This window comes from Camelina sativa, chromosome 15, assembly GCF_030686135.1.
Source record: "Camelina sativa cultivar CO46 ecotype springtype chromosome 15, ASM3068613v1".
NCBI classification, from domain to species: Eukaryota; Viridiplantae; Streptophyta; class Magnoliopsida; order Brassicales; family Brassicaceae; genus Camelina; species Camelina sativa.
The window spans coordinates 5,454,525-5,480,811 of NC_141894.1; the positions used below are offsets into that span (position 1 = coordinate 5,454,525).

Below are 26,287 nucleotides of genomic sequence, written 5' to 3' on the forward strand. Positions count from 1 at the left end.
TTGTTCAATTTTCTTTGATAGGTTTGAAGTTATTCTCTCTTAAATTTATCACAAAGATTCATGTCTTTTTTAGTCTCAGTCTCAGTCTCATCAATTTCAACCTATATTTTCTGTTTAAACGCCCATAAAAGCAGTTAATTCATGAACTTGGCCTCCATACAATACAATTACGTGTACATAATTAAGTTTCTTAAACCCTTAGATTTGAATTCATGGTGTATTTGAATTATTCTCTTTTAACTCTTGGAAGATCCTGAAACTGCAGGAGGTTTCATAAACCCTTAGACTTGGACAAAAAGAGAATATTAACCTTCTGCAGGAGATTATTGCAAACTGCAGGAGATTTCATAATGCAGAGTCGCTGACTTAGATCTGGCATTCTTAGAATCTTTGTTCTTGTTTTTTGTAGCACTGATGAAGGGATTATGGCATGTACCTTCACGCTTTCAAGTGACAAATTTGAATTACAGTTTGCAACCAATCATTTGGTTATGTTTAGTCTAGAAGAACATTATTATCCATTTTTGCTTCTTTGTAGAATTTTTGTTTGTTGCTTTTACTTCACTTGTTAACAGACGATTTTTGAAATATGATGAGGAACCTTTCTATGTTAGATGGTTTCTGCTTATATCTAATTCTTTGCAGATCATATTCTGTTGGCCAACTTCTTTTGGAGACAATGAAGAAAATAGCTAATGAAAGCAATAGAGAAGGGAGAATTGTTCAATACTTTGCAAGCATATGGTCAGTCATAGCTCTAAAATATATTGCACGCTACTGAGCTAGCGAGGCAGTTGAAAGTAAAATAGTATTTTAATTTTGCAGGTCATTTTGAAAATTTTTAACAAATTCAAAAGGCCAAAGAGAAAGCTAAAGGAAAGACGTTTTATTTATGCTTAAAACAGGAACAAGGTGTGAATATCACTGCCAATTCACTTCATCCCGGATCCATTATGACCAATCTTTTGCGCTACCACAGCTTCATAAAAGCATTTTGCTAAGCTTACACACAGTTCTAGTTTTTTCATTTAACTGTAACTGTAAGTCATGGTATTACATCAGGAATGCCTTGCTAACGTGTCGTCATGGTTGTTTTGGATTTTAACATTTTCTGTTTCAACAATTATGAGATTGTTTTGAAAAGTCTCTCTTCCCATGTTTTTTCTTATTGACTTTGCTCTGTACCTCTAATAGGATCTGATACCGTTGTGTCTTGATCTCCATCTTTCAGCCAGAATATTTGATTTTTAATTTGTCTACTGATTTCTCAAGACAAAGAATATCAATGCTTTCATGCCAACAACAACTCAGCCAACATATTTGTTTCCACAAATGTGAAATCCATGGTTATGTAGTCGGCCCCGGACACATCAGAAATAATGAATTTTCGTTTTGGTTAACAGCTTGTGAAAAATCAGAAACAGTAATACTATATGATCATTTGCACCGGAATCAAGCAGCCACTTATCATTTTTATGACAATCTACGTTAAATATCAAGCAAAGAGTGATGATTTATTAAATCATTAACTGCTGAAAAAAAAAAAAACTTAACCTGCAGTTTGGTTGGTTTGTTCAATAGATGTCTCTTTAGGCCCTAATAATATCAAGTTTTGGTTCAGTCTACTTAGAAGATTGTGTCACCTGGTTTGGTTTGCGGGTGGTCTCACTGGCTAACCTTATGCATTTAACAAAACCATAAGGATGTTACATGATATACATTGAGCTTACTGGTATTGTGTGTCCTAGCTCATTTTCTTGTCTCTTTTTCGGCCCATTTACAATGTTGTCTTTTTTCTTCTTCTTTGATTTCAAGATGTGCTCATTTTTTTGTCTTGGATAATCTGTATCCATAAACCAAAAACATTTCAGCTCAACTAGAAGAACGTTGAATCGCCTCCCACGTAGTGGAGATATAAATAATAGTGACATGTGACTGTTTGAGTGAAAAGAAATATGTGAAAATACATGTTATAAAAGTTTTCAAGTTTATCATTGCCTTACGAAGTTAGATCAGCACTAATTTTCCCACTCACTTGTTAAATGCTTAGTTTTAAAATGTGAACAAAGATACGATTGATTGGATCCTGCAGATGAAATAACTCTGTGTCACAATCATCCAACTTAGGCATCTTGATTTTGTAGGGACTCAATCTTAATGGTCCATTTTTGTGGTGGATGGGGTCCCTATTTGCTTTCTTGATTCAATTAAGTAATCGTGTTCCGTTGTTGTCTTGGCCTGCTGGACACTAAGGACACCATTCATCCATCACTTCACATCATTCATCTTCTATAATCATCAATACTATTATTACTTTGACAAAAAAAACAAATAAACACTTATTGAATCTTAAATTCCATAAATCATAATAATCTATAGCGACCTTCATTGTTTTGTTTTAACAAACAAATAAAAAGAATAATCCATGTGTATAGGATAATAATGAGTTGTTGTTAGTTACTACTATCTTTTGATTATAGTGCCATCTTCGACCTCAAGTCTGTCTTTTACTATTTTTTCTCCTTTGACAAAAAGTAGCCGACGCACATCTTGTTTTTTCCCATCACTCTTTTTTTTCTTTGCTATTCCATTATTCTCTATCTTGTGAATTGATTCTTCGTCATACCATCATTGCGTTGCTTTACTCTTGTTTTGAAATTCATATGTCATGATAATTGTTTGAAATGAAGAGTCCAATTATTTCTAAATCTATCGACATATTTGAAATTCCATACTGTAATATATACGTTCCCACTTGCTCCCACTAAAGAACCAAAATTGATATTATTAATAGTTAGATTTTTATTTTTTTTAGTGGGTTATTCCTAATGTGGACAATAACCAAACTATTTTCTCACCTTTTTTCATCCATACGAAAGTACAGTCTTTACTTGTAAATGTTTCATGTCTTGTTTCTATCCGATATATCAATGTCATGTCTCAACCATATATTGGTTTTTTGTCTCTTGACAGTAACATAAACTTCTAATTATATCTCTCATCTAAACCACATGGTGTTTTGATATTTTTGTACCATTTAGTGGGTGAGAGGATGATCTTTGCATAGGTACAATATTTAATCAGAAAAACAAAATAGATTAGGTCAAGTGGGCTTAATAGTGGTATACTATAGACTACTCCTTTTACTTTTAACCCTTGATATCCTCTGATCACCTTCTCTTTTTCAAATTCATCTTTGTGTTGTCCATTTAGATCTGTCACTATAATGTTTTAAATTGTTACTAGTATGTGATGGATCCAAGATCTGACAAACAAGACATTTTATATCGTGGCTTTAGCAAATTGATACAAATTATCATATATTCATATGATCAAATAGACTTATACTTATTATGCATATATGTCCCACACAATAAAACAGGGAATGATCAGGCTAATTATAGAGTGCGGAAGTGAGGATTATTTACCCTTTTTATATTAACACGTACGATTCATCTCGTAATTTTAAATGTAAAATACTAAATGTGTTCCACTACTTGGCCTATGTTATACCCTAATTAAGGTTATTTGATGACACCTAGTAATTTTCTGATCCTTCAGTCCAATAGTAGTGATTCAATTTCTATCGTTAGGGATTTGATTTAACTTTTGTTTGGCATTAGAAAAAAAAAGGCATTATATACTTTGAGTGGTTTTTTTTTCTATCGATTCTTTTTGCGGATTGTAAAAGCAAACGCCAATGAACATATATAATAATATTATATGTATACACAATCACAAACAAGGCAAATGCAACCATTTTCAACCGAAAGATGAGATATAATCAACATCGTAATCACAATAAACAAAATTTTTCGACTGCGTCAAAGGCTATGAACGACTTTGATGTAAACCGAAAGTTGGGTTTTCCACTTTGGTATGAAAAGTAGAATATTTAGTAAAGAGTTGTGAGAAAGAAGAAAAAGATAAAGAAAGAAAGGGCCATCAATATCATCGTTGTTCCATGGTTGACATGGTACACCATTCTTTATGAATATGATGAGGTCTCATCCAAGTTTCTCGAAAAGCATTTATATTTGATTTCTTTAATATACATGAAATATATAATAACTAATGAAGTAGGGACGTTGATTGTTAGAGGTTAGAGGGACTAGAGAACAAATGAAAACCGACCCACAAATCAATCAATTTCGAAATCATGATGACATTAATTTTTTTTGGTTTAGTGCCGTCTTTCCCTTGGAAATTTCTTCTCTTTTATTTTTTTCTTTTTCTTAGATAACATAAAAATCAAGTTGTGGAATATATTATTACTCTTTATATAAAAGAGGAATCATATTCATTCATCTTGATACATGGAAAGTAAAAAAAATGACTTAGATAGTTTCCATTCCAAAATGAATAAAAACTTTACCCATCGTGACCCCACTCGGAAATCTAACAAATTTCTTCTAGTACTATTCCTGTTTACTATATTGTTTGGAGTAATGGAGTGTATAATGTGCCACTGTATTGACTTTTGTGAAAGAACAAAATAATCTATTGTTCAATGGCTCTATCAGATGGTGAAGGTGACTCAGACAACAACAACATAGAAGGTTAATTAGCTCTTTCATGACAATGTAGCCCATTTTCTTCATTTGAATATTGTAGTTAAAATATATGATAGTCGTCGATCGGCTCCAAAACGCATCCAACCGGTCAAATAAACTATGCGAGATATCTATAAAATATATGCGTGGAATTTTATTAGCATGTCACACTGCCTGGATGCATACGTTACATGAACTTTGTATAGATTACATGAAATAATCAAGATTAAACTACTATTTAACTGATGGTTTTAAAATACGATAACGTGTGTAAGATGGGTACGTAGTTTTTGTTTGATACTCTAATGGAAGTTGAGGAAAGTTCCAAGTGTGGAATCAAAATTCACGTGTTGGACGAAGCTGCAAAATAAAATTAAAAAAGAAAAAAAAAAAAAAAAACGGTCCCCCTCAGTGGGCCATTAACGGCCCAAATACTGTTTTAATTTTAAAGAAGAAAAGAGGAAATGAATTTGTGGGCCCGGCGGTGCGATGTGGATGTGCTTGTGTTATGTTTTTTTTTTAATAATACTTTTTTAAATGCCGATTTTTAGCTTTTCTTCTGTCTTTTTTTTTTTTGTTCTTGTGGAGTCCACTTTTAAGATTGGGGCTGTTCCCTAAATTAAAAATAATCTCTTTCTCTACCGACAATGTTCTTTTTACCATTTCGTTTCTCCTCCTCCTCCTCCTCCTTCCCATTCACAAATTCGCGAGTTTTACTAATAGGTGGTGCGTAGTTGCGTATTGCGTATTGCGTATTGCGTATTGCGTCGCCATACATGAACTAACCTAATCAGAAGATAGTGGAGGTATCTAACATGTGTTATTGCTAAGAGGAAAGCTAAGTCATTCATTATTAGTATTTCATTTTCCTTGTGTTGTGGATATATAAAAAATATAATCGAAAGTGTAAGCTGTACCGGTACAGCTAAGATTTTTTTAAAAAGAAAACAAATAATAGAACGAGATCGAGGGAGCAATAGTTTGACGTGACTTGATGATCACAATTGCAACGTCCGTATATTATCTTTATTGATAACATAGATAAGTTAATGGCACAAAACTACAAAAGTAGCGTGAAGGGACGGCAATAATAATGTGAATGTTGATGAATCCAACCCCCGGGACCATTCCACGATAAGTTCAGAGTCGTGCCCAAATTATATGTACTATATCTATATACGACACAATCAATGACAAAGTGTTTTATTTTAGCGGTGAATTTTATACGATACTCTTTCTATCGATATAAATGTTTTCAGAATTTGTTTTTGAATAATTTTCAGAACTCTGTATTCAAAAAGATGTAAACAAAAAGGACAAATAAATAAATCATGATAAAAATATTACTACTATTATAAAAGTGGCTTGAAAGAGAACGTGAACCAACTGCATTTCACATGCTTCGAAACAAATAAAAATACTGATAAAACCGGTCTCTAATTTCCTCGAACCCTCGTCACCCTAACGCGTAACAAAACGTTAAATTAATTACCACTAATTCATTCAACCTTCCACTTCATAATCTCTAATACAGTAAGTAATAACCCGGTTACTTAATATAATGATGACGTGGTTGATTGAATGATTAACACAACAAATATATTGACATTCCAATATTTTAGAACAAAGACGAAAAAAGAGAAGAGTATTTTAATTATTATGTTTAATACGAAAGGAAGGTGGTGATTGTGTTGGGTGGAATGGAGGCAGTCAAATACTTAAATATTTTATTTATAAAAAAAAAAATTCGCATCTCTTTGATACGAAAGCGACTACTCACGGACGTGTTCTTCACGCGTCTCGATCCTCTAATTTTTCTCCTCACCTAGCTAAGCCAAATCTATCAGTTTCATCATGGGCCTTTTAATACGTTCAAATCTAAACTGTTGTTTAACCCTATCTTATCATTTTTTATTATTTTTTATACCGACGTGCGAATGAATCTACTACATTTTGTGTTCCTTATCTCGAGTATTTCGAATATTTGGGTCACAAAATAAAATATACTTCTTTATTCTTACATGAATTCTTGAATAATTTGGTACTATTTAAACCTAAAGAATAGTAATAAGAGTTTAGTAAAAAGAACCATTTTGGGAAGTAAGAAAAAACGCCGGAAGAAGTGGAACAGACAGAACAGAAGACGAGATCTTTTGGACTTGCGAGTTTACTTTTATAACACAACACAACAAGGGTATTTTTGGAATTCCATTCTGTTCAGCGACATTTGCGCGCGCTCTCCACGTCAGCTTTAGCCATCCGCCACCACCGTTATTTCTCCACGCGCCAGTCCTAACGGCTAGTCAAACCTTGTTCGCTATTCTAACTTGCGCTTTAAAAAATCTGCTACTGGCTGGCTAACTTGCACCAACCCACTCCTTCAAGTCTTCTTCTTTGTTTGTTTGGCATCAGTTCTCTCTTTCTCTCTCGGGTATAGAGGAACAGTTGATTTGGCTTTTTGTTTTATTTTTTTGCTTTTGGTTTAATGGTCTGTCTGTCACGCATAACCCACGATTTCGACCACTTCACTTTTTATATTTTTGGTATCGAATATAAACAAATTTCCTAGAAAAACACAAAATATAATAACGATTCGACAAAAGATAAACCAAAGCTTGTGAGAAGTGACGTTATACCCCTACTACTACAATGTTAAAAGACTAGTAGTTGAACCACACACATAACTTTCCCACTTTTTTTTGGTGAAATTTTCATACAAAGATGGGAAATGACATTGAAAGTGGGTGTGTAAACCTAACCCACGATTTCTAGCCAACAGAGGTCCCTCCTCGTGAACCCCTTACGAAATTTAAAGATACTGACACATATGTCAAAGATTCGTGTTCCATCATCATCATCATCACCATCCATCCAGAGAAAAATACATAAATTAAAATAAAGAATGAAGAGTATTTTTAATTTTTTAGACCAAAAGATTGATAGATTCTTTTAGCAACTATTTACTTTTCTTTTTAGAACATTTACAATTTTACTGGTATTGGTTAGGGATCCCCCTCTAAGAGGAAAGATTAACATGTAGACTAGCGTTCTTAGGAGTATTACAGATTGGACAAGTGTTGAGTGAAGAACCACACACAGTACATAGACACATGTGTCTGCACGGTAACAGTAACACACTTGCTTCTCCTTTTCCACAGTTTCTACACATAGTCGTCGTCGTCGCTACCCTACGCATCCTTTTCGTATCCTGCGCTTCTCCCGCTAACTTCCACCGCTCTTCCTCGCTATCACCCTTGTCGCTGCTCCCGCAACAAGACTGTGCGTCTTCAGCCACCGTGGGCGGCTCTTCCCACCTGTTACGCTCCACGGCGGCGAGAACTTGTTGCAAGTTGGAACGGAGTGCGTTTACGGTTGCTTCATTAGACTGTGCCACGTCACGCCATATCTGATTCTCTACGCACAAAGACTTGACTTTTTCTTCTAGAAAGAGGTTTAGCTTCCCGATGTGATTTATCTCTTCGTCTTTGGCTCTCAGTGCTTTCATCAGCCCTTGTTCAACTGCTTCCACTATCCTCCTACCTTGAGTTTTTCTCTTCTCCTCAATCTCCAATCTCATTCTCTCAACCTGATAATGAAAATAAATGACAAGACCGATCAATCGATGTGAACCAACAAAAAACACAAAAACTTAAATACTTTGTAACAATCAAATGAAACTTACGTGACTAGAGATCAAACGATCGATATCGAAGTGATGTTGTTGAACGTTAGAAGACAAGTCTTGGCCAAGAAACATGAGAGGATCGGTGGAAGTTTTGTGGGTTTGCATATAAGCCGGAGTACTCAAAACAACGGATTCTTCTCTGGAACGTTTTCTCGACGACACAGGACGAATGAAATCGACGTTGTTGTTACCATTATTATCGCTGTTGAATGTGACCGAACTATCAACGGATTGTATCGTTGGTTTCATGGGTTGATGAATCAAACCACCAACTGGTGCGATGTTGTTGTATACTGGATTAAACAGAGAAGTTTGATACTCCATGGTGGGGTTAAACGTCGGAACGGTGCCGTATCTCATCTGGTTGCTATAAACTAAGCCGTTTGCTTCAATAGGATTAGGATGAATCATTTCTCTGTTAAAAAAAAAATGACGAGTAACGTTAAGATGTTGGAAAGAACAAAGGAAACAGAGGAAAACAAAAAAAAATAGAAACAAAATGTTTTACCTGTTAGAAGAGAACAGAGTGTTTAGATGGTGAGCTTCAACGGCCATCTCTGTATTGATGTTTTGTTGACTATAAAGATAAACTTGTTCAAAGCTCTCTATTTAATGGGTGATTCAGGGAAACGTGAATGCAACGAAAGATGGAAGGAGAAGAAGTTATGTGAAGAGGTTTTGAGAGAGAGAGAGGAGGGGGGAAACTAGAAAACAAATATCAAAGCAGAACCACAACACACTCTTGTCTGCCAATTTATAGAGAACAGAGAGGAAGATGTGATGTTTTTTTTTTAATACTTTAATTGTATTTTGTTGTTTTCTTGATTCTTTTATTAGTTTTTTTTCTTGTTTAAAGAAAACATTAAGCATGAGGAGGATTCTTCGGTTATCCGGCTGACCAGTGACCATTAAAGTAGTTGCCTTTTTCAGCGTTTCTTCATGAGCTATAATAATACTAATAAAAACTTTGACAAGGACAGCTGTAAAATCTTTGGTTCAGAATCACGGTCAAAATCATAATATCTATATCTGCTCTTTTTTACTTTCTCTGGTTGTTTCTTTTTTTTATTTATCTCTTCTTTTTGGCCGAACTCTTCTCTCGTCTTTAATATTTTTACTGGTCAAACCTGACAACTAATAGGAGGATCTATTGGTAACAAAAATGTTTGGTATAACTGTATAAGTAAGTTACTTCCACCGTGTAAGATTCATTGTATACATGCGTGAAATGCATTTACGACGAAATGTGTATATAAACGCCAAAAGAAAAATAATGGTACTACAATAGAGGTGGCTCATGTGACCAAAAAAAAAAAAGAGTTCTGAGTCTTGTGACTATCTTAAATTATTAATTGCCGTATCCTTTTCAAAAACGAACCAAATTTCATCACTTGAAATAAGATCAAGATCAAGAATATTAAAAATTAAAAGACATGCCAATTACGCTAATATAACAATATCCTCTCTGAAGTGAATCGGTGTAGTATTATTATTACTCTGCTTATCATTTAATTTGCTTCGCATGCATGAGTTTTGAAATTTCAGAGGCTCAGAAAATTTCTGAAACAGTTATTAATTGTTTAGGAAAAAGAAAAAAAAATACTGTATATCGAATTGAGTGGCTTATCCGTTGAGAGTAGGAGGAGGACAAAAGCCCGTAAGATTCCAACGGGGACGAATCCGTAAAAAGAGCCACATAAGATAGAAACAACAGACGGTCGAGGACAATGCCACGTGTCAATACAGACAAAACCTAAAGTTGTGGGACATATGGTCCACGTGTGATTGAGTTGCCGGGATACGAGGGTCGCATGGGCACGTGTGTACTGCCAGCTTGGCACTATCCTCTTTTTTTCTTATTTTTTTTCAAATTAAAAAAATTGCAGCCGTTGAGAAAGGTACGGTGTACCCAGCGCTGCTTCTTTACCTTTATTCAGTTTTTGTAATTTATTAAATTTGATTATGGTTTTGTCTGTTACTTTCATGGTTCCTCTTTGCCACGTCTGTTTGAAACTAACAACGTTCCACGTGTCACACAAACCTCTCTTCCTTATTACGACTAGTGTCATTGCCAACATTAATTAATAGGATAAAACTAGTTATACTTAATACTAGTAGTCTTCTCTTTTGTTAGTTTTTGGCGTATACTCACAATCCCTAATAAAAATTAGATTGATGACGTTTTTATTTTTTTTGTTCTTTAACTTCTTTTGTCAACTTTTTATTTTGGTTTCTTATTTCTTTTATGAATGCTTTTTTTATCAGAAGGAAGTGTTTGCATTGTCCTATACTTCGTCTAGGTGGAGAATTGAATCGGTACCCATTCCCCCACAAAAAGTTATTTTACCTCTATATGCTATGTAATTAATCGGATTAGGTTATAAAGATGTTCTTTTCTAGTTTTGTGATAATTTTTTTTATTGTATCCGTCTAAATATAATTAAGCTAGTACATATTTAACTTTTAATCTGTCATGATTTATAGGGGATTACAGCTTTTGTCTTTGTTAATATCTAATGCATGTGTACACCTTGTTTCTTTGACGATTCAAAACTAATGTCGAATTATTACACTTTAAAGTTTAAATTATATTAGTCGGACACTATCATCATGTTTATATATAAAAAGCCACCGCCAGATAAACTAAGTTATCTTGGAAATGGTAGAGCACGAAGAGAGGCATAGAATCACGAGGTTAGCATAGCAAACGCATTAAGATGGGCATGCCTTTTGCTTGCTTTTCAGACATTATCTCTACCATTATTTTAATGTTTAGTCGTATCAGGCATTTTCTTATTATTTGGGTCGATCTGACATCGTACAACTATTATTTCTTTATTTTTTGCTGACAACTCAAAAATATTGTTATTATAATGATATAAATAAAATACAAGTTGCCCCTAATAGCAAAAGTCGAGGCTCATTCCAAAATCTATTACTACTAGTATTAAAGAGTCGTAAATAAGCAGTCGAGATATATTCTCCCGTGGGATTAAACTATAAAATTTGCATAACCAACGGAAAAATAAAAGATCATTTGAATGAGTCTCACGTCTGAACTACTTAATTTTAAGAACTTTGGGGCAACAAAAGTGGTCTAATGCTAACCACATGCTCATCATCATCTCATTTTTTTAAAGTTTAGATTGAGATTCAAGTTTCTTTATCTGGTTAACCCTGAATAGAAAACCTAAGAGTCGTAATTTTGAGAAAAATGGTGCAAAAGAATGAAACTAAAAAAAAAAAAAATTTCTTGAGTCTTTCTTGACTAATCATAACTCTATTTTCTTTTCATGACAGTGTACTTCCGTGCACATTTCAACGTATGGTTTGATTTCTTTAACTTTACCAGGAAGTGTGCCAGTGAGGAAATCATGAAAGAAAATAGTATCAAATACTAGTACTAAAACTGATATTGGTTTTGCAAAGAAGTAAAGAATATAAATGTAGGTGTGATGGTTTTGGCGTGCCTGCTTTTGAGGGCAAAGGCATGACTCCATTGAGTTGATAAAAGTAGTTTCTTTTCTTTTCTTTTTCTTTAGTTGAACTTAACCCAAAAGTCGTTGATCTATTATTTTCCGCACATCATCTCAACCGCTCACCATAATGAGAGAATCTCAATGTCACATAATAATCGTACCTCTAGTTTTGTATACTCCGTAACAAACTTTATTAGTATTCTTTTTTCTCGAGGGAATCTCGTTTTCATCATCCCTATATTCATAATTGATTTTGTAGTGTTTGTAACGTCCTCTACCATATATATTCCCAATACACGTCATATATACCATACGTATAAATGTATATATATATTAAAGTAGAGAATATGGGCATTTATGCATATGGTAATATGGCACCATTGTCCATTGGCATGTTTAGATATCGATATACGTAAAATACATGAAAGCATTGGCATCAGAAAAGTTGGTTGAGCAAAGAATTGGATACGGCTCGAGATGGCATCACATGTATTGGAAAAAGTGGAGCGATGTGTCATTACAATCCCATAAACCTCAATAATATGTGTCCACTTTTTTAATACTTCCATATACCAAAACCAAACAGAGTTTTTACTCTTTACACATTATGAAGAATGGATTCATTTCACGAGTGTAGATTCATAGTACATCGATCGTTTTAAATCAAACAACCACTTAATATTAATTGATAATCGTTTTTGTCAAAATATATTGTTACAAGAATTAAAAGATGGAATTTATGCGTTGTGTTAGTTTAATTTAGTGGGAGATTTTGGTGGAGAAGGGAGGTTGACATATATAGATCAATCGAGCCATTGTCAACAACATTCAACATCTAATTACTTCTGTAGGAAACACACTAAACAATGACTTTAATCTCTCCACTCATCACAACTCCTATTTCTTATTACAACAACACTTCCTTTTTTCTTTTTGCCCTCGCTAGTCTCTTCTACCCATATTCTTTAACATAGTCCACGATATTTTTGACCGTTGCACTTGATTTCATGCACCCATGTGGACCCGCCTAATCTATCTGATAAAGTGATAATTGAGTAGAGCAGCAAAAAACTCATGAATTTTTCAAGTCTTACACGTTACGTGGATCCAAGGCAATTTGTAGATCGAGACGGGGCCGTAATTATCGAGGACGCATATAGTATAACTACTATTACTATAACGTATAAAACAAAACAAAAGAAAGCCTCCCTCTATTATATGTTTACTCAGTACTCATCCTTTCACCTAATATGATCCCATCCCCCACGTTAACGTTCTTCATATATAATTGGAATCAGATGCCACAACTAATCTCTCTTTCCATGTTTGATATGAGTCGTATTATCCCCTGTCGATAGCTACAGATTGACTAAGTTGTCATATTTAATTAAATTAATTAAACTAGTGTGTTAATTAGCTGCCAAGATTGATTAGCATATGGTTGAAAAATATAAAAGTTTTGGGTGAAGATAAGGAATCACCTCACCCTCCCACCCACTACGCATATAAACAGAAAACAAGTGAAATCGATCAGGTCTTTCTCTTTTTCTCAATAAAATATAGATTTTGATTATATAATATTCAGAATTTAAAAAAAAAATGTGAGACCAAGAGAAGACGTGAATTCACTGTCAACTTTTAAGAGAATGCATGAAAATGTGTAGTAGAGAGAAAAAAGGGGTCGGCAAAACAATGAATGGCTCGTCCCCTCCAATTCCATTACACCACATTTTTTCGTGGGGATTTTTTTTTTATGTCAATATCTTTGAAGAAAAATAATTATATGGTTTAGTAATTGAGTAGATGTGATATAACAAAACAAATTTGTCAGAATTGTAATGAACAGAAAAATAAATGGTACCCTCATAAAAGAAAAGGTGAGAGATATTAATAATAAAAATGTTGACAGGAAGGTAGATGTGCGGTTGTATTATTTGCAATGTCCCTCTCTTCCTCTATAATTACACAAACTTGTCCAATTCATCACACTTCCCCAACCAAACTTGTTTGCTTCGTATAATTTTTTTTATATAAACATATATATATATGCAGGCAGAGACATGTGTGTGTCTGTCTAGGCTAGTAGCTACCTTCTTTTCTCATAAATCATATCGATTGATTCCGTGGGATTATGACCTATGTGAGACTGTGACATTTGAGTTTTTTGGCCCTCTGTGTTATGTACTCATCATAGAATGCGACATTTGTTTTTTATATGTATATGATTAATGATCAATGCCAATTTGGGAACTCTAGTAAGTATGCTTTTTAGTGGTCCACCCCCATTTCAAGTCTTATCTTTTCGATAATTTCATATCTCATTTATTCCATTCTCAACAATCTTGCCTGGGCGTATTAATCCAACCAATCAAGTTTGCTTGATCTTTTTAACAAAATTTAAACACCACACATGATGATGATATTAGAGAGAACATGTTTGTTATCTGTCTGATATGGTTCTTCGAAATCGGCCCATTTATGATTTATTTCTTCTACGATATTGTGGCGAGCCATGAGAGGCCCAATAATGAAATATAAGCCCATGAGAGGCCCAATTAAGAGAAAATTGCATAGGACCTTACAATTTAACATTCCAAACGCTAACCATATAAAAAATCTGATAAGAGAATTAATCATATAATTATTCAATCATTAAAGGAGAGAAACTAAACACCAAAGGGTTTTAGGATTATAATTATCTTATCCGCTTCTCAACGACGAACAAGAGAGTTTTCGAAACTGCCGCAAACTCTCCCCTTACCAGAGCGATCAATGACATCTCTCACCGGTCTCACCGTCGCAGGAGCTTTGCTTGCCGGAGATTTTCGATTACCAGCTTTGTCCTCTCTAATACCTAGAAAGACTTCTTCTTCATTGTCATTACCGCTACCATACAATTGCTGTTGGCGAGGCAAAACTTTGACTTGTCTGAGTAACTCACGGAGATTTGCTGTGGGGAAGGAAGCTGAAGATGGGTTTCTCTCGGTACAGTCAAATCCTAACCTCGTTTCGTTTTCGTATTCCAATTTCCCCTGTGTTCGTTGTAGGAAGTGATTAGGTGTGAGTTACTTGCTAATTTGAAATCAAAGGGAGATATAGTTTCCAAGGTTTGTTTGTTTGCTAACAAATTCGAGAAAAGATTGGAACTTTTTTGGCTTAAGTTTCAAAGTTTCAACCTTTTCACATTCGTGCTTAGTTCCTTTGACTACTTATGGATTTCTGAGTTGAGTTGTCTTGGTTTGACTATGTTAACACTTGGAAAGATGAGTTTAAACATTTGTCTTGTGCAGAATATAAGTGAAGATACCGATGAGATGTTCGACGACTTGTTCAATAAATATGGCAAGGTTGTTTTCAAGAGCAACGATGTTAAGTCTCCAACAGCTGAGGTTGATGATGATGCTGAAAGTTTAGCTTGTATGCCACAAAAACTTATTTTCATTTGCAGTATACTTCTGACTTACTTGGCTTTAGCAATTGAAAGAATGTGAAATTATTGATATTGGTCGTTGTTATCTATTTGCTGCAGTTGCTGTTGAATTGGCTAAAGTTGCGAGTGACGTGAAAGCTGGAGACATTAAGGTCCTCTTTGTGAAGCCTCTTGTCTACTGGACTCGGTTTTTCATCATCGCTACTGCGTTTTCCCGCCCTCAAATCGATGCAATTGGGTAGACAACTGTTTTGGATTTATTGAACATAGTTGCAAAAACATCATAAACTGTCTTTCTCATTATGAACCGCGTATGCAGATCGAGGATGAGAGACCTGGCTGAGCAGAAGTATGGTAAAGTTGCTAATGGAGATGTAAAGCCAAATTCATGGACATTGTTGGATTTTGGTGAGTTTCTTTTTGCATTCCTGTCCTGCCTCTCGATATGTCATGTGGGGGTGTAAAAACTGACAGTTTTATTGATATGGTTTCAGGTGATGTGGTGATCCATTTATTCTTACCTCCACAAAGGACATTCTACAACTTGGAAGACTTTTATGGGAATGCAATGCAAATTGAACTTCCCTTTGAGGATCAGTTACCACCAAGGAACTGATGATGCACTCTCTGTTCCAAAAAGCAAAAGCAAAAAAGTAAACAGTCTTGGAAGGAGAAATTTGTTGATTCTCTTTACGGCTCTCCAATGAGGCATGACACAAGAAGGCTGTGAGATTTCATTTTGTTTGTCCACGCAATGCTCTGTTGCTTTTACACAGCTCTGGGCGTGAGGGGTTGATGAATTTTGCTGGCTAAGATGGTTAAACAACAGTCAGGAGATCTCAGACATGCTTTAATTTGTTTGTTGGATAGAGTTAGACAAAACTGTGTTTGCAGCTTTATGTAATGTATGCTTTAGGATGATTCTTCATGTTATGGAACACACACTGACCAAGACTCTAAGCTAATTTGCTTTTCACAGCAACAAGATTCCTGTATTTAGATTAATTTTCGTTCAATAACCAAATAAAGGAACTCAATCTTAGTCATCAAAATCACTGAATAATATACCACATGAGATGAGTTTTGAGCATAGATGAGAATCTCCGTACATGCTATACTTGTATACCATACAAAAACACAATGTACAATGAGTCAAATAACAAGAGTAATTCACATAGCTCTATCTTGTCTTGCTGTTCCTAGCTCATACACAGCGTCTGCAACCACTGACACTGAAACCTGACCTGAACAATTAAGGAACACAAGGGACCAAAACTGGAACTCTCATTGTCTCATCTCCTGCAATCAAATTAAATGAACTGGTAACCTCGGAATTAAGTTTCAGTGGAAGGACCAGGAGTTATTGGGTGAAAGAATGGTTACAGTTAGTCACATGTTGGTTCCCCTGAGCGGTTTCAGAGAGACTGAGCTCCATGTCATGTGTTTCAGACCATCCTGGTTCATATGTCTCAAGGAAACCGATTTTAGCTTTATTGGGGAGGTCGTGAGGATGAACAAATGGAACTCCATGCGGCCACCCAATCTCCCTTTTTATATTCGCACAAGGGCTGTTCATTACATTGTGGTTGTTCTCGCACTCCTTGAGGTTGCAGAATCTGAGCTTGATTCCCTTTTTGTCTGCAATCTCCTGAACTCGTTCCTTGAGAACTCTCTGCGCTTCTAATCTCAGCCGCTTTGATGGTGGTAGTGGTTTGCATCTGGAGTCGCTCTTCCTCCGCTTTTTCATCTGCTTCATTGACCCTGTACCATAAGGAAGGACCTACTGATCGATCAAAACTTCTAACTAAGGAGTAACTTAACATCACATGCACTATGAACTACAACTTTCTTCAATCTGAATCCTTCTAAAATACTATGAAAGAACAAAGATGGAAATTAAACTGTAAGACTAAAAAGGTAAACTCTTATACCATCCTGGGATTGAGGGACGCTGAAGCTTTGCAAAGTCTGTCTGTTAAAGAGCTCATCATTTGAGTGAGGTCTCTGCATGAAGTCATCGACTGAAACAGGGAGCTGAAACTGAGCTTCAACACCATGACCTGCAGCTCTCATCTCAGAGCAACTCAGATTGGTCATTGATTTTGGCATGAGTTTGAAAGCCAAGGAGAACCTCCCTTCTATACTTCCTTGCATACTGTTTAAATCGGTTCTGTGAACTGCAGGACTCACATACCCTGCTGTAGCCTGATAAAGAGCTAGCCCCGGGTATACAACAGCCTCTTGAGGACCAAGATCCATATCAACTAAAATCCATTGCCCATGCATGTCCCTAATGTGCAACCCTGCCTTATCTGATTTCACAAACGAGATCAGACTCTTATCAAGCTGGTGATCATGGTCTGAATACAAGATAAGCTGCTCGTCTTCTGTTAAGTTATGGTGCTGTGCTCCATGAAATGACGGCCTAGCATAACAGCAAACAGACAACACAGAGGACGATATCTCATTATTCCTCAAAGGAACATTATCAAGAATCTCAGTAAAAGGACAGCTTCTCAAGTTCAAGTAGTAACCAATGGCATCAAGAACTACACGAGCAGCTTTGCCTAGTAAAGCAAAAATATCAGGCAAACCAGATGGTGGGAACTCCATAGAATTGGTTGGCTCAGTGGGACTCAAACCGGGTCTATACTCGTAACTCTCTTGCCAAGACTGAGGATCAGCATAGTAGCCAGAGGTCTTGCACCAATCACTTGAATCATTTGTGTGGATCATATTATTATTAGCGGCTGGATATGAATCTCTCTGATGAAAATAGAGCCGAGCAGAATCAAGACCAGATCTAAGAAGAGCTCCATCGCTAGTTGGAAACTGAATGATGGCAGCAGAGTACTGAGCGAGAGATTGAGATAATGTAGTCACGGCCAACTTGTAAGAATCAGAAGGTAGACCTTCACTAGGAGCTAAATCACAAACCTTTACACGACCCAATGTAGGCATTCCATTTCCTGCCATCAAACTAATTCAGAGAAAACACAATTGGCTCATAACAAGCTTTTACAGGAGGTTGAACATTGATGAAGGAAGATGGAGAAAGCAGAAGGGGGCATTCGATAGCTTCTGATATCTTAAAAGTGAGACACAGAAGCGTTTGTAATGATTGAAGCAACGGAATGAAATCAGAACCCTCTTTGATACCCCAAACCAAAAAAAAACTGAAACTTTCAATCACGAGAGAAACCCTAGAGTCGAATCGAAGAGAAGAGAAGCAATCGAAGCGAATCTCTTCTGCAAGAAGTAAAAGATGACCGTCTCCTAACAGAACAGACCAAAGTAAAGGTGTTTCCTTTAGGACAAGAAGATGAACCAATCTGTTTCTGTGCGATTTTGGGTGTGATTGGTAACAGTTTCTAAAAGCTTTGTCATTTTGGGTGCGATTTTGGGTGTGATTGGTAACAGTTTTTAGGACAAGAAGATGAACCAATCTGTTTCCTTTAGGACAAGAAGATGACCAATCGGACCCTTTGTGTTTTTTTTTTAAAGCTCAAAGCTTTCATGAATCTGCGATTGTGTTCTTCGATTTCAAAAGCTATGTATTGGATATGTTTTTTATTCATACATAATGACGCAAACTTTATATATCAACTTTTTTTCATAACTTGTTCACTTTGGGACATAAATGATACAATGAATACTGAGAAATGGGATCGGACAAAACACAAGTAATGAGAATGGTAACAAAAGAGCACAGAACTTGGAACATATTATATTGTTCAAAGAAGTAGATGAAAAAAAAGTAAAAGTGCAAGAAGAAGATTATGATATGATAGTGTGTGGATTGTGAAATAATGAATTATTTAAGTAGCACAGAACTTGGGCGATAAGGGCACACAAGTGGTTCAAGATCTTTGTTTGGAGATTCTCCAAGATCGACTTCTTTCAAGGAGGATCCATCCTCTCCAATAATGTAAGCTGCATTGCGCGTGCTCGTCCTGTCTTTGCTTTTATCGAAAACCACAACGACTTTCTTCTCCTCATCAATGAAGAAAGTTGGACCACAATAGCAAAACATAAACTTAATGGATGCGGTGAGTTTTCTCATATCCGCTGATAAGAGCTTGGTGCTCCACGAGACCGTGTTGGGCTCAACCTTAGTTGTAACCCAGATCTCCATGTGTAATGTATCCTCACGCTGAAATAACACGGCAAGCTGGTCATCTCTAGCATTAGATAGACTGACAGTATCTTTATACCACCAGCCAAAGGGCAGAGGCAAACGCGGGCCAAATGCCTCACTTGTGAAATCAAAACAGAGTAAGAAACCACGGTCTACTCCTTGGCTAAGGGTTTCTGGATACCCGGCATGAGCAAACCAATATGTATTCCCCTTGAGAGAGACACCATGGCTATGGCTATAAGAATATATATATACCAATCTGGAGTGAAATCAAGAACCCTCCATGAAGAGGAGTTAAAGTCGTAGATTTTGAAGTCAACAATTTTGGGTTCGCCATAAGCTACCATAGCAAAACTCAAGATTTTGTGGGATTTGGCGATGCTATTGTTGCTGTATCCGAGAGCATACGAATATTCGTTTATGTAAGGAGAATAATCTGTGATCGGGGGGAACCACCGGGGTTGCCCACAATACGGGTTAAAAACCAAGACCCTAGGGTTGTCTTTCAGGACGCATAACAATAAGCCGTCGCAGTGAATGACTTGACGTACCTAGGTTTGATCTGAAGCGTCTGGGGTAACAAGTGTACCTTGACGTTTCATGCATAATTCACCATTAAGATTTACGCTCATCAAATCAACCTTATAATCTATCATCATGACCACCATAAACTCTCTTTTCTTTGTTGCTAGTTTGGCTCGAACACCGAGGTGCTTCTCTTTAAAGCTCCTACTTCTGGACAATGTGTTCCACTTTTTGCAAGTAGACCGGACTCTTCTCATAGATGTCACCGGAACTTTAGAGAGCACCTCCTCCGCCAAATCCCTCGGAAGATCCGAAAAATCCCTTGAGAGATTGGACATTGATGAGGATCGATGTAACCTTCCCTTTTCCTCCTTCAAGTTTACAGATTTTCTTGTTCGTTTCATGTATTCGCTTGAATTGTTTTCGTAGTCTACAAGGTTTCTCAAGCCAAGGCTTAGGCCCCAAAAATTTTTCCTTTTTTTTTAGTAATTAAGGCCTTTTAAAAGTTTTATCTAAGTCAAGTAGAATAATGTTCAATTTTATAGAAAATAAATAGATTTTTGCTCCAAAATCAGATTTTAGTATAAATTTGGAACAAAGAAATTGAACTTTTAGTGTGAATCTATTAAAAAGATGTGCATATTTTTTTTCCTTTAATATAAGGGGTACAATAAAAAAGTTGTTCTAAGACCTCTAAACCGGGTTATGCCTAGGGCTGTAGCACCTAATAATATCGGACCGGCTTCTTTAGATCACAATCTCCGACCTCTTAGCACGCTTTGAACCTTTTAGCTACTTAAAGATTCAATTGCTAGGAATTCTTAATCTTTGAAGTGATGAGCTTCTTCCCTCAAGCCTCATCTTCCTATTTAGTGCTATATTTGAGAATCTCCCTATTATTTATCCTTATGGCATAGAAGACAAACATGTTATTAGACCAACTCCAACCCATCTCCGTTTTCATCTTTATAATAGAGTTTAGAGTCAATTTTGCTCCAACTCATCTTCATTTTCATCTCCAAAATAGAGATCTCCATTTTTTTCTCTATATTTGGAGACTTCTCTTTTTTCTTTACACTACAATTTGGGAGATCTCTATTTTTTACTCCAAAATTGAGTAGGATTGGAATAAAACCCAACTCAATTTTGAAGAAAAAAAATGGAGATATGGGTTGGAGATGCCCTTAGTATAGATAATACATGGTGTATGATAGATAAATGATTAGAATGCTTACTTAGTTAAATATAGTTTTTTATAGTTATTTTTGCAAAATTCCCTTTTTAAAATAGCAAATTAATGAAATACCTATGGATGGTGTTTCTTAGTTTTTTTTTTAATTAAAGTAATCTTGTAGAAGACTCTTTTCAACAAAGAAATCTCTCATCCACTTTTTATTAGAATGCTTACTTAGTTAAATATATGTAGTCTTGTTTTTAAATATGTCAGATACTTCAAAATTTTGACATGTGTTTAATTATATGAACATATAATTTCACAAAAGCATAATTAATTTGTAATCTATTCAAAAGCCCTTTTCCATATGATAAATCTCATATTTATTGTTTCTTTAACCTTTCTCCAATTCATATTTATAATCTTATTTTTACATATGTCACATATTTCACAAATCCAACATTTGTTAATGATATGAAAGTAAATTACAAGATAATAAAAGTACATTTTTCTTTACTTAAGAACACCATAGATAATTAATACAGTGAGTTATTTTAAATAAAATAAAAGTTAAATGGAAAATTTGAGAGGTAAAACTTTAAAAACTTTAAAATTATTAATTGAAGAGCAACATAGTTATTTATTTCCCTTAATAATGATTAAATTGTTAGATAATATATATATATATATATATATATATATATATATATATATATATATATTTGACATATGTATTAAGGCAATTTTTCTTGTGTAATCTTCTAAGGAAAATATTTCCTATATAATTCCTTTGTTTAGATTGACAAATTATTATTTTTCTGATAGCAAAAAAAAGATTGATAAACAACAAAAATTATTTTTATGTCTTTAAAATTTTTCTTCTCTTATTTCCTAAGTGTTTATTTTCTTATAAATTTAGCTGAGATAATTCTTAAAAAATTAGTATATTTTATGTAGAGTTAGACAACCATGGGTTGTTTTTCAATGAAATGTTTGTCAAAGCGCTCACGACGAGATATTCCTGAAAAGTAAAGTGACATGATAATTTTAATTTCTTCATATCTATGTAAAAAAGAGCTGTGTCTTTTATATGTTCTTGTGATGCTACATCTATTTTCTCTTTGAAAATCTGTTCAGCAATTCAATTGAAGCCGAGTTGAAGATTTGGATGCATTGTGAAAATTGCGAAAAAGATGTTAAAAGAGCTATTTCCAAATTAGAAGGCAAGCAAACTTGAATATTTAGTTCATATTCCTTATATACTATATATATATATATATATTGTATTTGTGGAACAAATTCTACCTCTCACTTCTGCACTGAATTATAATTTCTTGAATATTTAGTTATTGATGATTTAAAAATATTTTCATGGTTTTTTTGGCTCAGGAAATCACATTTTGCTTATTTTTTTTAATCTAATTTTTACGTTTTGCATTTCCTATAATTAAATTTCTTAGGAAAATTATAAGTTGATTGAATTGCAGGACAACCATTTGTCACAAAGCTTTGGATATTTTATAACGTTTGGAACAATCACATATATTATTAAGGATAATATAGTAGTTATGTTATAATTAATAATACATTTAAATTATATGTGATTGCTAGGAGTTGAAGCATATACAACAGATATACTTAATCAAAAGGTTACGGTCAGTGGTAATTTTAATTTGGAGAAGCTATTGAAAACTCTCAAGAAAAAAACAGGTAAAAAGGCAGAAATCTTGATGGTGAATGAGAAAGCTGATATGGTTGAGAAAGAAGATGATGAACCTGAAGTAGTTCTGGAAGAAAATGAGGAACATGAAACAATTATAGAGAATAATGAAGATGAAAAAAAAATTGAAACCCCTCAAACAAGGTGTATCACTTCGTACTAAGTTTCAAAAAAAGTAGCATGTGTTCTAACTCTTCATGTTTTTTTTTTGTAGTACAACAGAAGTCGAAATTCATATGACATTTCTATGTGAGAATTTTGAGGTAGACGTCGGAAAAGTTATTTCTAAATTTGAAGGTAAATACTTATATTTATATTAATGAAATAACAAATACAACAAAATGTGCATTGTATTCATTTCTTTCGATGGTGTATGTATAGGAGTTAAAACATGTGCGGTCGATATAGAAAATCAAAAAGTTGTAATCACAGGCGATTTTGATAAGGAACAGTTATTGAAAACACTTAAGAAAAAATTGAGTAAAAGTATAAACAAAATGGAGCAGAAGAAAAAGGACAAAGAACCTATAAAGAAAGATGAAAAAATTGAAATCGATAGAGATATTTATATCAACCCAAGTAGTGTTGATGAAAAGGAGATGTCCAGATATATGATGTTTAGTGATGAAAATCCTAATGCATGTTCTATTTCGTAATGAAATATAGTCAAACTAATATCTATCATGAGAAACTTGATATGATAATGGATTGTATTTATTTGGTGATACTTTGTTATTTTCTTTACCTTGAAATAATATAATGGAAAAATAATAGTTTGGTTTCAATTTCCCTTTTTAGTATAAGCTTTATCTTTTAAATGCATTCAGTTAATATCATTTTTAGTTAATAATTTGAACAAATGTTAATCAAAGATAGTTTTATCATCCTAGAACTTGATTTCAATAACTTTTAGTTGTTAAGATTTCAATTCAAGTTTCAATTAGACAAATACTGTCCCAACATATAATTCAAGTTCAACTCCAACTCCGTTAGTAAATGATTTGTAAAAGATCCCAAAACTTAATCAATGCAGCTTGACAAGTTTGATATAATTACTCGGTTGGCTCAAAATTTGTATCTTATTGAGAAAGAGATATCTGCTTTAGCCAAAACGTGAAGTTTCTTACCAAGAAGGCACGATAGAGCATCCACTCCTCAAGACATTGTTTGTAGATTACGAACCATAAAATACCCTTCCGAATATTACATTTTTTTTGTTTTTTTTTTTTCATCCTAATAAATACAATATAGAACACTAAAAGAACTTGAACCCAATAGACGATATCACATATCAATCTTTAAGTGTTTGGACTCTTCCCTTTTTTGGCTCAGTGATCCTTATACTTATTTATCTTTCTTATGATGATTGGTGTCGGCCGATGCAGTTCCTGTTTTGTTTGTTGATTGTTGTTTGATGGTTAGAGATATCTCAATTGTTTGTGTGTATAACCCAGTAGATGGGAGGATTGCCTCACTGAGTGTTTATAAAATACTCACCCATCTCATATGTGTTGTGGTGTAGGTAAAGGCAAAGTGTGATCGTGGAATCAAGACAATGAAGATGAGGATGTTCTAGTGGCTCGTTGATGTGGTCTGACTTCTGTTAGGTTGTTAGAGTTAGGTCACTAGATTACGCTAGGTTGCTGGTTGATGTTTATGATATTGTTGGTTGGTTTATTATTGTTGTTGAATTATTGGTTATTGGTTTAATGCTAGCTGTTGGTTATTTTCCGTTGTTTGGTTTGGTTGTGGTCAGGTGGCTAGTTGGTATTAGACCACTAGTTAATTATTATTCTATAAAAAAAAAAGGTCGGGTCGTTTCAAATTACAAGGCCCAATTAAATAAATCAATGCAACTAATACAATCGTTAATAACAATTTTTTGGACTTTTAATAGGTAAAAATTGTTTCAACGATTTTTTTCAAACAATTGTGATTTTCACAAAAAAAAAAGATAATTAATTTGTAATTTTGTGGAAAGACCCTTTTCATAATAAATCACTCATGTATTGTTTCTTTAACTTTCTCCAATACTTATATATAGTCTTATTTTTACATATTCCACAAATCTGACATGTTTTAAATTATATGAAAGTAAATAAAAAGATAATAAAAGTACTATTTCTTTTTTACTTAAAAACACCATAGAAATAAAATAAAATGAGTTATTTTAGAAAAGGTAAAATAAAATGGGAATATTTTAGATTTAAAATTAAATATTTATTAATAGGAAAGCAAGATATTTATTTTATTTCCCTAAATGACGATTAAATTGTTAGAAACAAACAAATAAGAAAATGTAGAAAAGTATATATTTTTCTTATATCTGTATTGAGGTAAATTTTTGTGAAATCTTTGAAGGAAAATAATTTCTATATAAATCCCTTGTAAATTATTATTTTTCTGCTAGCAAAAAAAGATTGATCAGCAAAAAATTTCTTCTCTTATTTCTTAAGTGTTTAATTTCTTACAAACTTAGGCTGAGATAATTCTAAAACAATTATTATAGTTTATATAGAATTAGATAGCCATGGTTTTTTTTTTCAAAGCGGTCACGATGGAATATTCCTGAAAAGTAGAATGACATAATAGTTTTAATTTCTTCAATCTATGTAAATTAAATAAGAGTTGTGTCTTTTATATGTTCTTATGATGCTATCTGTTTTCTCTTTTGAAAATATGTTCAATAATACAACTGAAGCCAAGTTAAAGATTTGGATGCATTGTGAAAACTGCGTAAAAAAAGTCAAAAGAGCTATTTAAAAATTTGAAGGCAAGCAAACTATATATATGTTATAGATTTATAGTTCATATTCTCAATATACCATATAGATCGTATTTGTGATACAATTATACATTTCGCTTTTGCATTGAATTATATATTTTTGAATACTTTATATTTTTATATTTTGGTGTAATTATTAATTTATAATTATCTTTTTGGTTTTATTTTTTCTCAAAAAGTGTTTTTGCTGATTATTATTTATTTATTTATTTACGTTTTACATATTATATATTTGCTTTTTTCTAGAAAAATTATGAATTATTGGAATTGTAGGAACAAAGTTAAGATATCATGATGAAATTTGGTCACAAAGCTTTGGATATTTTGTAATGTTTGGACCGTCAAATATATTATTAAGGATAACATACTAATAATGTTATAATAATAAATTTAAATTATATGATTAGTGGAGTTGAAGCATGTACAACAGATATGATTAATCAAAAAGTTATGGTTAGTGGCTTTTTTAATTTGGAGGAGCTATTGAAAACTCTCAAGAAAAAACTGGCAAAAAGGCCGAAATCTTGAAGGTGAATGAGAAAGCTTATATGGTTGAGAAAGAACATGATGAACCTGAAGTAGTTCAGGAAGAAAATGATGAAGATGAGACAATTATACAGAATAATGAAAAACAAAAAAAAACAAAAAAGAACAAGAAAAATCGCTAGGCGCTAGTCGGGCGGTTGGGGTGGCCCTAGCGCCTAGCAAAAAAAATCGAAGATTAAACGAGGATTAATCGGAGACTAGTTTTAGGATTATTTTATTAAATAAATAATAAAATATAAATATATAGTATTA

General features: G+C 33.9%; 4 protein-coding genes and 2 pseudogenes across 7 annotated transcripts; 2 read left to right on the forward strand and 4 right to left on the reverse strand.

Annotated features, from left to right (window-relative positions):
- Positions 1–7,465: 7,465 nt before the first annotated feature.
- LOC104745513 (putative BOI-related E3 ubiquitin-protein ligase 3) lies at positions 7,466–9,157 on the reverse strand. Its single transcript, XM_010466770.2, has 3 exons — positions 8,747–9,157; positions 8,236–8,653; positions 7,466–8,139 (listed from the first exon to the last, which is right to left on the reverse strand). Exons 1-3 carry the CDS (start codon positions 8,791–8,793, stop codon positions 7,570–7,572), a joined length of 1,035 nt encoding a protein of 344 aa, XP_010465072.1. The 5' UTR covers positions 8,794–9,157; the 3' UTR covers positions 7,466–7,569.
- A 5,128-nt stretch (positions 9,158–14,285) lies between these two features.
- Positions 14,286–16,129, forward strand: LOC104745514 (protein Iojap, chloroplastic). The gene is made up of 5 exons (XM_010466771.3): positions 14,286–14,702; positions 15,008–15,134; positions 15,247–15,385; positions 15,467–15,555; positions 15,642–16,129. The coding sequence occupies exons 1-5, from the start codon at positions 14,490–14,492 to the stop codon at positions 15,761–15,763; spliced, it is 690 nt and encodes a 229-aa protein (XP_010465073.1). The 5' UTR covers positions 14,286–14,489; the 3' UTR covers positions 15,764–16,129.
- Positions 16,130–16,186: 57 nt separating this feature from the next.
- Positions 16,187–18,734, reverse strand: LOC104745515 (uncharacterized). Of its 3 annotated transcripts, none has more exons than XR_015582712.1 (3): positions 17,079–18,734; positions 16,531–16,927; positions 16,187–16,446 (listed from the first exon to the last, which is right to left on the reverse strand). XR_015582712.1 is itself a non-coding variant. In XM_087489382.1 (3 exons), coding segments are annotated over exons 1-3 (1,425 nt in total). In that variant the 5' UTR covers positions 18,124–18,716; the 3' UTR covers positions 16,187–16,444. The 3 variants fall into 3 exon arrangements, 2 of the variants coding, with proteins under 2 accessions (XP_087345508.1, XP_087345507.1); XM_087489382.1 differs by having other exon boundaries at positions 16,531–16,908; positions 17,079–18,716; XM_087489381.1 differs by having other exon boundaries at positions 16,360–16,908.
- On the reverse strand, positions 18,687–19,530 carry LOC147926295 (putative F-box protein At3g17620 pseudogene; annotated as a pseudogene). Its single transcript, XR_015582713.1, has one exon. The product of XR_015582713.1 is annotated as a putative F-box protein At3g17620 pseudogene (transcript).
- LOC104745517 (putative F-box protein At3g23420 pseudogene) lies at positions 19,438–20,161 on the reverse strand (annotated as a pseudogene).
- Positions 20,162–21,708: 1,547 nt separating this feature from the next.
- LOC104748163 (heavy metal-associated isoprenylated plant protein 18-like) lies at positions 21,709–23,489 on the forward strand. Its single transcript, XM_010469845.2, has 5 exons — positions 21,709–22,012; positions 22,122–22,207; positions 22,596–22,848; positions 22,919–23,001; positions 23,086–23,489. Exons 1-5 carry the CDS (start codon positions 21,954–21,956, stop codon positions 23,358–23,360), a joined length of 756 nt encoding a protein of 251 aa, XP_010468147.2. The 5' UTR covers positions 21,709–21,953; the 3' UTR covers positions 23,361–23,489.
- The last annotated feature ends 2,798 nt before the right edge of the window (positions 23,490–26,287 follow it).